Source organism: Melanaphis sacchari, unplaced genomic scaffold (genome assembly GCF_002803265.2).
Source record: "Melanaphis sacchari strain LSU unplaced genomic scaffold, SCAv2.0 Contig1169_pilon_pilon, whole genome shotgun sequence".
NCBI lineage: Eukaryota > Metazoa > Arthropoda > Insecta > Hemiptera > Aphididae > Melanaphis > Melanaphis sacchari.
Window position 1 is genome coordinate 373 of NW_020270452.1, and position 17,062 is coordinate 17,434.

Here is a 17,062-nt window from a genome sequence, read left to right on the forward strand (position 1 = left end):
TTTAAGAGCAACACAAAAGAATTTCATACATAAGACTTTAAAATACTTTTTAATACTATTATATTTATAATAATTAGACATATCAAGGTACTGCATGACATAGATAAATGAAAAATATAATTTTCGTAGTATTCTGTGATCATATTATAATGGGCATAATACAATATTCTAATATAAATTGTTTGTATTACATAATATAGTATCCAGAGTACAGTATAAATATATAAGTGCTAAATAAATAAAACATTGCATACACTATAAATTTAAATAGTACATACGTTATCTAAAATAAAAACCTAATAAACATACTTTGCGTGAATACGTGAATGTTCCTTCCGAATAAAATAAGAATCTTTAAATCTTCACACTTTATTTTAAGAAGCTGAAAAATAATAATTAAACTTATAAACAAACAATATTTTATAATAATATTTTAATATGTTATATTATAATAAAAATAATAATGACGATACCTAACCTATATATATTAATAATTATTAGTATAATATGTATTTGATTGTAAGCTTATAACATTGATCACGTTTAAAGGATCTTTATAACTTCTTAAATGCTTATTATGATTAGAACTCCCTATAAATTTGAAAAATATATGAATTCTTACTTAAATGAGACTATGATTAGTTATTATATACATATAACTTATTGCATTATAAAATACAATACATATTTAAATAATTTATAAAGAAAATAAGAAAATAATAAACCATTGCAATGGTTTGTATATCTAACTTAAAATATTTTTTGTAATAAAGATGATGTATGTGATGTATCACTATATTTATTGAAAAATAATAGAAAATTTAGATATATTCGATTAAATTTTTTAAATCTATGTTCGAAAAATCTTAATTTGGCCGTACATGGTAAACCAGAACAAGAATTAATACTACCAATGCCATACCTTTATGTGCGCGTTTTAAAAGTTTATTAGTAATTTTTCAAACTCTCTTCTAATTCTCAGATGAAAATAAAGCACTACGATATCATTGACTCTACTTCTATAAAATATTATGTATTAAGTATTATTATAAGACGCTTAAAGCTTGATTGACTAATCCTCAAATATAAAATCATACAATAAATTATTATACAGTTCAACAGTTTGTATTCGTATAACATATAGCAATATGTTTTTTTTTTTTTTTTTTTATCGAGAATTACAATTTTAATAGTTTGATAGCTATTAATAAATTGATGTAGTAAACGTGCTGGTAATTGTGAGTATTATATAATAAGTACACGTACTAAACAAAAATAATTCGAACCCAAACCTTCCTCATTAAAACATGCTTTAAAAAAAACCACTATCAAGAAGTCTATCCATTCACCAAAATTTACAAAACACCACAAATACAATCGTTAAAAAAAATATCAAATAAAATTAACCAAATGCAAACATTACCAACTTTACTCTAAAAACCAAACCATCAACATTATTATGTTACTCAACAAGCTGCTACATCACAGAATATCCCTCTTTAGCACAATAACTACACGAATCATCATTAGCCGCAGATGTTTACAATAATTCACTTCAACAGTAAAAAAAAGCTCTGTTCCAGAAAAAAAGGACAAACAATACTAATTGACATAAACGAAACTTTTCTATATAATGATTACATTATCGCTATTGGCAACATTTTCAAACTGGTCAATATAATTTTCATCTACCGTATATTATTTAATAAGCGACTGTACATTGTTCTTTCTAATAAAATATTAGTTAACAACCTTATAGATAACTGCCCAATTATTAATTAGAAATAATTAGAAATTAATTCCGGTTAATTTCAAAATACAAATAAAATTATTATAATCTTATCAAACGTCTATCCCAACATACTACATGTCGCTATAAAAAATTAATTAAATAAGCTCAACATAAGATTATGTAGAAATATCACATTTTACGTGATACGTACGCGGATACCTATACAAGATATTGAATTGTCTCACATTTTGCAATTTTTGTTATAAAAGCTCATTAACTATGAAAACCTTGACAGACTTCCAAACTAATTTTGCTAAACATATTTCTAATTAACTACAATGATACAAATTATAGAATATTTATAACTATTAATGAAAAACTTACATGTTTTTATGTAAAAAGCAAGGCCATATTACATTTAAACGCCCCAAAAGTCTGAAAAAAATATTACAGTAAAATTATAGTCAGTAATAGAAGAAAATAAACCATCCAATACATATAAAATTAAATTAAGTACAACAAACTTAAATATTATTAACGATAATTTATTACTTATGATGAAGACACACAATTACACAAAGTAAAATAGAATAAGGCAATTTTGGCACTCAAGCAGTCTCAGATCCTATATCTTAGAACTCAATATTAATTTTACAAATCTAATCAACCATCAAGATCTAAACAACCCCCATGAGATATTCTTAACTAATTTATCTATTTCGACCTATTATACTACAAAAGATGAAACGTATACGAATACGAGTATATAAAATAAATGCCTATAACTTAAAAAAAAACTACTTTCCATTTAAACTGGGAAATATAATATGTAGATGCTACAAAATATACAGAAGAAACTGCAATTGCAATAAACCAGCCTAATGTCTCATAAAATTCCAATGTACAACTCGATTTATACAACAGAATATTTAGCACTATTAAAAGCCACAGAATCAACTGTATTTGTACAAAAACAATGCATAATCAATAACCATATTCACGAACCCATTCAGCGTGCTCAAATACTTAGACAATCCTACAAAAACAATTCTATATGTACATAAATATTGAATAAATTGATTAAAACGAAAAAAAGATATCAGATTCCAGGAAGACTTGAGTTAAAAGGAAAAATGTATTTAAGTCCTCAACACTTAACAGTACGATAAATTCTAAATAAAATACGTTTGTTCAAGTAAATATCCAGAACTAAAAAGACTGGTTTCCAAACTGTTTTCTAAAACAATTTCAGATCTCGATTAACAGATAAACATCTTAACGAGTTAATGCAAATCAGTTACACCAAATATTAAGAAGCTCCTGAAAATTAAAAAATGTAATTTTTCACATTAAATAAGTATTAAATATTTTTAATATAATCTTTTTTTTTTTTTATGAGAATTCAATTTGAATAAAATAATTAATATTAATACACATTTATAAAATATATTTATTAAATATATTTATTAACGTGTGTAAAAATCATTAAAACTGTTTGGACCAAAGACAATTTGGTAAATCTCAAAACGGACCCCTATTGAAATTATTTGGTGACCCCTGATAATAGAATATTACTATATATCCAAACATAAAACACTTTTTTTTTTTTTTTTTTTTTTTTTAAACCTAAACTTACATCGATTTTACTAGATACAATGAAGTCTACTTGATAAAAATCAACTTAGAAAAATAAAATCAATCCTCTTTCCTTGAAAATACAACAAATCACTCCAACGAAGACTACGGATAATAATCAATGGACTTATAGTTGGGCTCATAAATCTAACACATAATCACTTGATAATTAGACAAGATCAATCTCTCTGTAACACCAGATATACCCAGGTAAATTTTCATAGAATGTCACAAATACTAAGGATTCAGAACTGAGTTAAATACCTTTTACAATTTCTATAAATTATTTACACCTATTCTAGAAACTGTGACTCTACTCACAAGTTTTTTACATTTGTCGAAATTATACAACCTATTTAAATCAAGCCATCATTATTTACCATACCTGTACCAATTATTTTATACAGCTATTATACGAATACACCTATACTAATCTATTAACTTAAATTATAACACCTTAGATTTAGAAAACGCTAATAATAGCATATCTTTTGATGCGTATTTATAAATAGAAAATTAAATAATTTAAATCTATAAAATTTAATTAATATTTTTAAATTCATAAATTTAAATTATGAACATTAAGTTTGAAAAATAGAAAAATAGACAATTCATAACAAATTTCTTTATGATTTTTTTTTTTGCACTAAACGAACTCTTGTTTTATAATTTTTTTAATATTCCGAAAATATGAAAACGCTCAGTGTTGTTAAATTTGTACGTAATATATTAATAATTATATATTCGCTTTGTCATCGCGTACCTCGTCATTGGAGATTTATCGATTTTATAACACTTAACGACGCAACACAAAAACGAATTCATAAAACTATCGTGTTATTATACCACAGTTTTGTCGTTTACACAACATTACTAGTTGAAATATTTTTTTTCCTGGACGTAATGTATCGGAAATGCGTTGAACCGCGCTCCGTTGGCGCTGTAGCGCGTAGATAAAAGGTCAATCCGACCGCTGGTTCACAAACTGCAAACGTGGGCTTTATTTATTTATTTATTTATACGTTCGGCGTTTGTTGGATTTTAGTTTTTATTTTTATCCTATGTATTTCGACCTTTATTTTAAAACAACGCAACGCGCAAATGGTCTATTATCTAGCCGGTCACTGGGTTTAAATATAAACTATTTTGCTACGATAAAATAATATTATATTATTTATATGCAGCCGCCGTGATACGCTTCAGCTCATTCAATTAAATATAGATTCTCGATAGTGTGAGTTGGACGAGGTAAGTTATTCTGACATCGAATTCGCATTGTTTGTGTGACTCATATGTCGTATGTGCGTGCGAGAGCGAGTTAATGTATTGTTAATTATTAATTTTAAACGTTTTGTATAAATTCTTCCAGTTTTTGAGCTAACTACTGCACCACATCTCCTCACGGCTACCCGAATAACGTTAATACGTTATTACTTATTAGAAATAAAATCTACGACTATATTAAGCTATCTTCCGATTTCTACTTCTTTCTTCCATACTACACAATACACTTATATAAAGACATTTTTAGTGATACACGTAAATTTATTAATCTGCAAATAATTTAATGTTTAATAACATATTTTTTGATTTTATTTATAACTAATCCACATTTTTGATTTTAATTCATACCAATGTTTTTGTTTATCTTTATCAGCTGGTTTTTTTTTTTTTTTATGTTCCAGACTTTCACGTTCATTATTTTAATAATCAGCTATCTACTGTATGTTTATACGTATACTACAAAATGCTTCACAAAATCGAATTTCTTAAAAAAAATATATATCTTCTTCATCAAATCAATTTTTCATAGCCACTGATTCACTTTTCTGTTTTCAAGCTTTCTCTACTTGTTTCTTAAAAACGCAACCCTCCAGTCTTATCAACAAGATTAAATTTCTTTAATGTTCTCTAACAGAGATATAGGCTTTTACATTTTTTTTGAATATTTGGTTATATAGGAATATCTGATAACAACTTCACCAATAAGTTGACCAAATTATCAGCATTTTTTTAGCCCTTCTATAGTATTAAAATCTCATGATCTGACTTCTGTAATATTTAAGGATCTGTGTAAGAAATTTTTGAAATTCATTTCGCCACTTATTACAAATCTATTTGAATAACTATTTCAATCTTATTTCTATTAAAACCTTGGTTACCTAACCTTAATATCTCAATAAAAATACATAAGCTTAAAATAAAAATAAATTTAAAAAAAAAGTTAAAATAAAAAATGAATTAGTGAGAACAAAGAGTGTTACACAACGAATACTAATGGTATAAATAACGTGGTAAAAAATTCAATATTGTATGTTATTACCACAAATTTTAAAAATTAAAAATGTAATTATCTAAAATATTAATTATTTTAAGCTCTAGTTTTTAAATTTGACCATTTAACTTATCATCAATAATAATAATAATAAATATAATAAATACAATTTAAAACACGTAATAAACTATTATTCATTACTCATTACCTTCTTAAAAACATATTTTCTTATATGATCAATGCCTGAAATAATAATATAAAACATTAAATATAGTATTACAATAAATGTTTTGATTTACTTACAAACGCGAATATATTTTTAAATTATTTTTGCTTGGCAATATAGAATACAATCCTCTGGTTCTAAAAATTCAAAAATATATTTTTATTACCATTACAAACACTTACATAGAATGTTTTATTATTTATATTTATTTAAAAAAATATGTTTGTTTTTAGGTATTACATTTATGGTATCTGATCATAAATATTTATCCACAACAATAAATTCGATTATTATATTATTGTTCATGAAACAGAAAATATTTGAATAGGATATATGAGGCGATTATATTCAAGCTCTCTGTTGCTATCCCAGAAGTTATAAAAAGTTTTATTAATTTTAATATTATGTTTATATTTTCATCATATTTTGCATCATAAGGTGTTAGAAAAATATTTATGATAAAGGGATAACGAGATTTTCATTATTTATTATATTGAATGTATCTACCTAAATTTTAACATCGTTGAAAACTTGAAAACTCTTACACAGTAAAATTATATTACACAAATAATGTTTATCAACATGGTCAGAATTTAGTAGTGTAGGTATATTAAAGTAGTTTTTACATTTCTATACTATAGGAGAACAATATATATATATGTATTTGTATATAACCGTTATCACTTTTAGAGAAAAAACAATTCTTTATGATTATATTACAAAATTTAGACTACGATATCAGAACAAATTTTAACAAGACAAAGCATAAATATGTATAATTCAGTTTATGAGATAAGAAAATAATGGTATAATAAAAAACCGTTAGTATATAAATAAAATAAGTTAAAAGAATCAAAATCAGACTGTTATAAATGAAAATGTATAGTTAACAAAAAATGTAGAAGCAATAAATCACTTAGGAAGAGACAACGCACGGTGGTTGTATACCCTTTCCTCATAACGATACAAAAACTACCAATAAAGTGTTTCACCGGCGAAGAAATTTGAGCTACTTGTTAAAATATGTAATGTATATCAATTAAAACTGTTGTGTAATTGATTATAACTTAAAAACCTTAACAATAAATTTATATAATAAGCTATACTTATTCCAACTAAATCTAATGAACATACCTCCAATGATTTAACCAATATTCTTTAGTAAACTTCATCTTTTTTATTTTTATCGTATCTTAATGTGTATAATGATAATAACAAATAAAGGATGTGTATTAAAATATACAAAGAACTTTTCACGATGATCTGGAAACCCACAACTTTATCAAGATAATTTATTATTATAGATATTATGTTACCTAATTAGTGAGTCATGTAAATAATTTCGTAAATAAAAACTATTTAATATCTAATGTGTAGCAGTATAATTTATTAATTATATTTTACAATATAATGTTTTTTTGCGGTATAAATACAGTATGAACAAAATTATCGAAAATAAGTTTGTATTATGTAGAAGATAGAATAAATTATTATTTAAGTCATATATATATATATATATATTATTTTTATCCTACATTATAAAACTTTATGTAGTATAACTTTTTTTCATATTTATAACGAATTTATAACAGTGTCACCAATTTGCTGACTTTTCAATTACAAATCCTGAAATGTTTAGATTTTAAAAGTAAATCACTTTAGTATTATTATTTCTTCTTTCTTTGATAATTCTTTCATTTAATTTTAAAACTATAATTTAAGTTTAAGAAAATATAAATTTAAAATGTTTCAATCTTTGCATAAAAAAAAAATACATTATGTTTTATTATGATATTTTATTTTGTTCAGACCCATAAATTTACTAAAGTTTTCAATTAATATGACATACGTAAGGAACAGAATAAAATTTTTAAAAAACGTTGTAAAAAGTCAGTAATATTATGAATAAAACTATTTTTCAAATAATAACATCTAAGCATAGAAATATATTTATATACAAGTATTTTATATACGTGCACTTATCAATATTATTGATTTATCATGAAGATTTTGATTACTAAAATTAAAATTATATTTAAACCAAAAAAGTTTCTATTTTTGTATATATCCATGTGATAAATAATATTTTATCGATCGTGTACTTTATGCATTTTTATTTTATTTAGGCATTTTGTATAGTTTGATACACTGATCATGATAATTATTTTTATTAGGTAAGAATACACTGATTATTGTAATAATTCTAATACAATTTTATCCATGTTGTTTTTATTGTGAACAATATTACGCTAATAATATCTTCACTTTTGAAAAACTATGGATATATAAAAAAATAAAACTTAAGTCATTGATGAATTTTATCAGTTAAATGACACTGAATAATATCAAGATAGTTTTATAAATTTTATATTTTTGAAATATTATACAATAATAATATTATTCAAAATTAAAAATAAGTAATATATTATATTATTAACAACTGCTTATTAATTTTTCAATTAATACTAAGACGTATTTCAAATTTTAAAGTTATACACATATATTACAAAACAATTTTTGTGTTAAAAATTTATATTTTTACTTACGAATTTGGTATGTTTATGTTCATATTAATAGCTGGTTCTTTATTATCGACGATCTTTTTCTCGCAATCGCTTAATGTATGACACCGGTATGCTTTAAATTCACTTGGATTTTTCAATGAATCAGCCAAATAGTTTAGGACTATTAAATGACCACAAACTGAAAAATGTATTATTTTGATTAAAATATAATATATATATAGATTAATGACGATTTATAACACCGTAGTTGAGTGTTATTTATCTACACACATAACGAACTGATCTATATCATAATTATTAAATTAAAACGTGTGAATATAAAATTAAATTTCACATTAAATAACAACATCTATTTAACACAATGTTACAATATTAGGTGGATTTGGATAGTAAGCAAAGTAATTTTTATTATTATTTTTTTTTAAAATCTTAGTGAATATAATTAAATATTTAAGCTATGAATAAGTATAATTACAAATTAATTATATAATTTTTCGCATTCATTTTACATTTATAAACCAGGACTATACAATATCTACAACACAATTTGTTAAATACGTTAGGAACCTACATAACATAGATTTTTATAAAAGAACAGATGGCGTGTGAGGCCAGCAGTTATTGATTTATTTGATTTATTTGTTTTTACGTTCAATACTTTTTTCTCTACTCAGTAAAAACACGCACATATTTATCTTCACGGACATGTATCCATCACGATTAATTATTGTACGCGCGGTTCTTATCTGACAATACGAATGCGATGCACCCCAATGTTCTGTTCTTATATCTATATTTCAGTCATCGATAATGATTTATAATGTGGTAGATATATTATAATATAATATTTTTCTCGGAATATTGACTAAATGAAATCAATGGAATTGTTTGAAGTAGCAATAAATCACAGAGAAACTTCTACAAAAATGTATGTCCAATAAAATTTCACCAATGACCATGTTACTGTGTATGGTTTCAAGTTGATAAACCACCTATACTAACAATATGTATAAAAAATATTGTAAGTACGCGTATACAGTAATATAGAAAGCGTTTCCAATATCATTTTAATTTTAAACATTTACAAAAATATTGAGTTTGAACTTATTTTCATTGAAAATGCGATATATATATATATTATACAGTTGTAATAAATAATAAATGATTTTATAATATATGAATAATTATTGAGTAGATATTATAATAAGTATACTAACACAAAATACGTTTGCATATTATGTATTATGAATATTTATTTATATTTAAATACACTAGGTAATATAAAAAAATTATATAATCGCGATAATATTAAATTAAAATGTATTAATATATATATTTATTTTTTTTTTTTAACTATAACAATTTATTAATTTTATATTTTATTGATACTTATGTGTGAACTACTGACTTACTAGCTAAAAAACTTAATATAATTTATTGATACCACCAATATAGTTTCATGGTTTCTTTTGATTACACAATTATTATTTGTATTGGAATACTGTTTAATGATTGTGGTTATTTATTAGTGTCTGTATTAATATTTTGTATTCAATAAACAATAATACCCCAAATATTGTATTATCATTTTTTAACAAAAATATAAAAATATACAATCAATGTGTATCTATTATTTATATTTAAGTGATGAATACACTTTAACAACCTTTCACACAGCTTTGAATCCGTTTTTTAAGTCTAGATAAGCTGAGAATTTAGTTATATAATATTATATGTTATATATATATATATAAACAAACAGTTGCGTGAAAATTTTATCCGGACATTTGAGGCATTCTGCTATAAGTTTTAATGATATTAAAATCGGCACGTATACTCGGGTTTAAAATCAACAGCTGTGTAACTTGTCATCACAGTCACCATCTATATAATAATTACCATGGTTCACGAATAAGAAACCACGCTTCAAATCTTTGTCACGTATCTATTTTATTGCTTCCAAAGATCCTCGTTCATCATACAACACTCAAAGACACACACACACACACACACACACATTTATAGGTACTAATATTATATTATGTTATATTTTTACACTATAGTTAAAAAATGTTTATATAATTCTATGAAAGTATAGCACGCTGACTAAAGCACATTTAAATATTTACTAATGTTATTATAGTTTATGATTAAAATATTAATGTCGATGAAAAGTCATATATCTATGATAAACAATGTTCCCTACTGTTTGGACGCATAAATTATACAAGATATATAAGTAGACACAGAATATTGTTCATAAATAATTCACGATTCACAGTTGCGCTGAATATGCACTTAAGATGGTACATTTGAGCCACCTGAAATTATGGGTGGGTGGGTGGATGGGTGGGTCTTGGTTGAGAACAGGTAAAAATATTTAACCAAGATAGTTAATACTATTACTATAGTGAGTATACAATAGTTACTAGGGATTTAAGCAGTTACCAGTTTCGTAATATTTAGGTAAACAGAACATCTAACCTAATGTTTGGTAAACCTTATTTTAACTGTTAAATTAGTATTACAAAATTTCTCAACATTTTTTTATGTTTATGTATTAAAATTTTAATCTTGTATTAAAAATAATAAATTGATAAGAATTCAAATAATTTTTAACAATCTATAAATATATATAAATATGACATCAAAATATTTTTAACACTAAACAGTGGCTTTTATTAAAATATATAAATGTAATAAAATTAAAAATTTTTGAAATTTTTTTTTAATAAATTCATTGTGTCAAGGTAAATTTTTCATGAGAGTTTTTCTGTGGTTTGGTGTTTTAAATATTTTTTAAGTTTTTGACTGATAAATTAGATGAGTAGGAGTATAGGTGGGAGTTGATGAAGATTGGACTACCTTTTAACAGAACTCGGTGCTATTGACGATTCAACCGTAAAAAATATAAAGTAATCGATACACACAGCTTAAAGATTTAATAAAATATGAACAAATAAACACACGTGCAAAAAAAACGAAAAATAAAAATACAACGAACAGATGTCAGAGGAACATATTGTGATATTTAAACTAATGTTTATCGATATGACAAATTTACTAGTCCACTCAACTCTCTTATACTCTAAACACGCTAAATGATTTATTGTTTACCATATTCTCAAATATAATTTTATTATCATTTTACATTTAATAAGTGAATATAAATAGTGCATTTTAAAACGCATTGAAATAAATAGATAAAACCAAACGATTTCGAAAACGTTTTCATGATTACCTTTATATTAACATCGTGTGCTATTTGAGTTAATTTAACTTGGTCATATCTAATAATTCTAAAAAACAAATTAGTAAATTTCACTCTGTAAGCGTGCTACGTACTAGGGATTTAAACGTATTAATAAAACGCAATAAATAACTATAAATCAATATTCCGATTAACACACACAAGAATATATTATAAAAAAAAACAGCGAATTGCGCTAATACATATACAAATGCGGACGTTTTGGTCTTTGCGCGACGACGTACGGCAAAAGACGAAATCACGACGGCTGTGTTAATTAATATTCACACAACCGACGCGGCAGAATACGATAACGCGCTGTTTATCTACATATTATTTAATTATTGTAATTCACATAAGGCACAATTAATACGAAAATAAAATAAACAAATATAAAAAAAATAAGTTATGCGTGTATATGAGACCAGCTGTTCCTCCGTTGCATATAGCTATTTTAATGTTGCCGTGGCGGCAACAGTAACCATGTGTATAATATTATACTGGTAACAAACAAACAACCGAACAAACTACGACGGTGATATAATTCATATTTTAATTTCATTAAATTTATATTTTTTAATAATTATCGAGAATTAAATTAATACTTGTAAGATTTAATAATTTTCCATACCTAATTTTAAATACCTACACTAAGTTTATCGTAAATTTGTTTACATATTTTTCTATAATTTAATGTGAACTCAACTTATCCACATTCAAGCTTTTGCTTATAGGATGAGTTGCAATTTTTGTATTTTATACAATTTTTTATCAAATCGTGTTAATTTTTGTTGTTGCAAAAAGGTATAAACTATTATTATTATCATAAAAAATGTTACGAAAATTTATCACCATCGTCATTAGAACCAATTATCTCACGGCAGCCGGACGCGTGCTCAGTCAAGACACTTACGAACAACTATCCCTAAACGTCTTGGTTCTGGCTGAACTTTGAATGAGTTGTCCGGAAGTACAAAGTGTCCGATGACGAACTGCAGAACGTGGCGCGCCGCATGTAAAATCCTACGAGGTGTTGGAACACGTGGATACGATTTCCACCACCTCAGTCCGCTGGTTTCTGAACCTGGACCCGAGTCACGGTGATCGGTATACCCACTGACACCTAGCAACTTGAAAACTGGCAAAGTAGCTTATCTGTTCGACCGCGTGGCCGATGGGCTGACCGAGTTCGCTGAAGAGTTTGGCGTGGGACGGGCTGAGCTGTCTCTGGCATTCACATTCAGTTAGGGGTTCGATGCGTCTTTGATTAGTCACATTCTTAAGAGATGTTTACACGTTTTAGTCGGGTCAGATCGGATCAGTCGCGGGTAACGTAATGGTGTGAATCTCGTGCGCTTTTCAGCTTACTGTCTGCACTACCACAGCCTTATGTGTAAATTCGTAAACTATGAGTTGCACATTCCGTTAGTTTAGGGTTGTAATCCAAATAATATATTTTCGATCTTGAGCGTGGTAAACAAAATATTACGTTTTGCGTATTGATGCATATCAGTAGTTATTCCAGTTATTTTATTATTATTATTATTATTATTATTTCGTTTTTTTGATTGTGCTCGATTAAGAGCACTCCATTATAAAATCATATTTTTGAATGTCTCCATTACAGCGTTCAAATATTAATTTAAAACTGGACCCAATGATCTATTATGGTACGTCATGCTCCTTTGTAAGTGATAATGGTTTACACCAGGTATTCGTGTTATCAGTAAGATTGAACAAAATAGTGATAATAATGACAATATTTTGGATATACTTATATCGTATACTAATGACAATACTTAAGTATATAAATAACAATCTGAACACCAATACATAGTACTGTTAAAGACGTCTCTTCAAAACGACAATACAAATAAATAATTTTAAAACAAAGAGATACTACGCAAAGTGTGAGTATACAAGTATGAATAGAATCATGTCAATAACACTTAACAGATGTACGATAAAGTACCTAATCGACGATTGATAACTTCCGTGAATTTAAAGATGATAACCAGATTAAACTGGCGACAACAGCGGTTGACCCATATATTCACTATTTTTATTAAATATTGTTTGACGGCGGCGACGACAGTGTTTCGCTGTTAGTGTCATCTAATATTATACGAGTTATTCGCTGTAAGAGCGGTGGCACAAAGAATAATCGCCGCAAACAACACGCGTGTAAGACTGTCAGAGTAATGGTAAAAAAACCAAAAACAGAATAAAAAAAATGTCGCGACGACCACGAAGTTAGCACACCACCGTCCGTATTACGAACGGAAAAATACGACGCACGTCAATCGCGGTGAGTGACAAAAAACACGAGACAAGACATGTGATGCTTCGCGTCAGAACGCGCACAAATCAGTGGATTGTGCCGATATTGCATCCAACTGGAGAGGGATAAGATTAGCGCCGTCGTTATCCCGCATGTCATTTCACGAGCCAATCGGTTTGCTCAGTGAACGCGAAAACGATATAGGTTTAACGATAACTTACGCAAACAGAGCATTTACATTTTTTTAATTATTTTATCATTCATTTATTTACACTTTTTATTTTTGAGATGTAACGAACATTTGTTATTCATTTTTGATTTTTAGAATTATTAGGTACTATCTTTATTTAGGTTAAATTAGAATTATAAAATGTTATTTTATTTTGAACGTTTGGAAAATAATATTTGAAAAAAAAGATAAGCAAGTGAGTACCGCTTTGCTATACAGTTGATAAGTCAACTATATGTAAAAGTATTAAGTTTCTACGAATAATGTTTTTAGTTAAAAAAAATAATTAAAATTTTCAGGTTTTTTGTTCAAGTATCATTTTTTTGCCCATGTTTAAATTTAATATTTGTATGTTCATACAAAATTTAATTTTTTTCTAGAAGTTTTTTAGTTTTAAATTTAACAACTGATAAACCACCTTGTAATAAATAGTTATAGCATCTTGACCTTACAAAAAACATTTTATTGATTACAATAAAAATCAGAAATTTCTCATGCCTTTAAATAACTTAATAACACATTTAAAAATCTAAAACAACAGATTTAAAATACTTTTCAATATACGAGCACTCTTACTATACAATTTGTTTCGATAAATCTGATTCAAAATTTAATAATAATAATGCACACTGGAAAAGGGAAAACACTTTCTTTGAGGTTAATGTAAAATGTGCGTTTATTAAAATATGACTAATTGAAAATAACATCCAATACATTCAAAACAATTTTTGTAAAATATCTATTATAATACGTGTACGAATTCAGAAAGGAGGGCTATGAGTGCTCGAGCACGGCTTTATATCATCTAAGCCATTAACAAAATAAATTTATATCATAAATTATATAATTTAAGTTATTTTTGAAAATAAAACCTTTCGTTTCATTAGAAAATTAATAAGTATTAAATGATAGTTTTCCGGCGCCGTCTTTGATCGAGTAACATAGAGTAGCATTGAGATACAAAAAAATTTTAAAAAATATTGATGAAATATTTAAGATAAAAAAACAATTAATTCTTAATGATTTTTAATACTTGAAAATAAACTTTAAAGTCTTAAACAATATACGTACATTGTATATATAGTTTTCTGTTTAAAGGTATACAAATGGAGCGTTGATATTTATAAGCTTTTAGGATACTTTGAACCTAAAATTTAAACATTCTGCACTCCAAACAGTTAATGCTAACTAAAAGAATCAAAATACGTGGAAACATTAAAGTAAAACTTTTTGTTTGATACTTTCTTCTGGTTATAATTTTTATCAATAGTAATAATATTATTCCATGTTGTACATTATATAATAATGATATATTAAAAAAAAAAAGAAGCGAAACACATGAAAAAATGTACTTTATAGAAGTTTTGTTTTTTGAATTATATGAAAATATTTTATTTAAAACGTGAATACAACTACTGACTTCTAATATATTATATTATATATCATGTATAGCTAGATTAAAGTACAACAATCGAATTTACCATACTATAGACTACAGTATAATATAAATTGATGACTGTACTGAATAGTTAATAGTTATTATAATTTATTAATATTTTAAATACGTAAACATATTTTTATTCATTTTTACATTTTTGAAAATATTTAATTATATTATCTTAAAAATACCATTCGGTGAAAATAATATAACAGTTTAATGTATGTACTTTCGTTAAATGTACAAATTATAACTTGTATAACATGTTACTCATGAGCATATTTTATTATATATTAATAACCAAAAGATAGGAATGTAAATGAAAAAAAAAATAACTCAAGTTAGCTATATAATAACGTTAATTACGTTAAGTTATAAGTTAATAACTAACAAACGATATAAATATTCAACTCTGAAAGCCTAAAATTAATGTGGAAAAAAATATTAACTTAACCCATTTATAAACTAATTAGTAGTTAATAAATTAATACTTTTTTTTAACTATCACCAAGCTACAGGTCTTATAGCACAATCGCCCAACTTTTAATTTTAATTATAACTAAACTTTTTTTTTTAAATGAACCCATATTGTTTTTTTTCTTTTTTCATACCTACTTATTGTTTTTTATGCAATTATACATTTTTATTAAATTATTTATTAAAAAATACGGTTAAATATAACTAGTTAAGTTAAAAAGTCTTGAGTTTAATATTTTTTAAATAACTATTGCATTAATATTGTCTTCAACTATAAGTAAAAATAATAAATATCAAACAAATAAACAATTACATAGTACCTATCTTATTTTTGAATAAAAACTGCTATCAGAACCAAATTGTTTATCGTAATCGATATTTTGAACTCCCATCAATTACTGTTAACTTCTAGGTTGGTCCATCATCAATTTCGGAAGATCACGAGATCAGAAATATAGTAATTGGTGAACTAATGCATTATTTGAAAATAGCCTAATCTTCGAGGTATTCACTAGATACTGCAACGATTAGATTACAAAAACAGAACATAGCAGTTTTTTTTTTGTCTATACTATTATAATGGAATATGACCAAATCTAACTAATCGACTGAATAATAAATAAATTATTCAAGAATCTCATTTGAAAAATTTCCAATTTCGATTAAAATAAATTTTAAAAAACTTAATATTATATTTCTGATTGTATCTAAAAATCGAAAACCTTATTTATTTGTAAAATATAAATAATACGACATAATATTGTTTTTTAAATGTTTTCAAGAACAATAAAATAATAATAAGTAGCTTTAATAATAATATGATGACATTAGGTATAATTACAATAATTTATTTAAAATATGATAACTTTGAATGATAAACCTTCCAATTATTTATGATTTATTTAATTTGAATGAAGCGAAAAAATAATAAATAAAATAAAGTACAAAGTTTATTATAATTTAATACAAATATAAGTCTTGTGTTCAATTCTCA

At 25.4% G+C, this 17,062-nt stretch overlaps 1 protein-coding gene across 2 annotated transcripts in view; it reads right to left on the bottom strand.

Annotated features, from left to right (window-relative positions):
* Positions 1-289: 289 nt before the first annotated feature.
* Positions 290-17,062, bottom strand: part of LOC112603938 (pancreatic lipase-related protein 2-like) — a gene marked incomplete at its 5' end in the record, with an annotated part of 36,924 nt that continues 20,151 nt past the window's right edge. The window contains 4 exon segments of one of the 2 annotated variants that reach the window (XM_025352765.1): positions 290-382; positions 5,851-5,885; positions 5,946-6,005; positions 8,415-8,571. In XM_025352765.1, the coding sequence (XP_025208550.1) occupies positions 5,879-5,885; positions 5,946-6,005; positions 8,415-8,571 (224 nt within the window). 2 annotated transcript variants of the gene reach the window in all.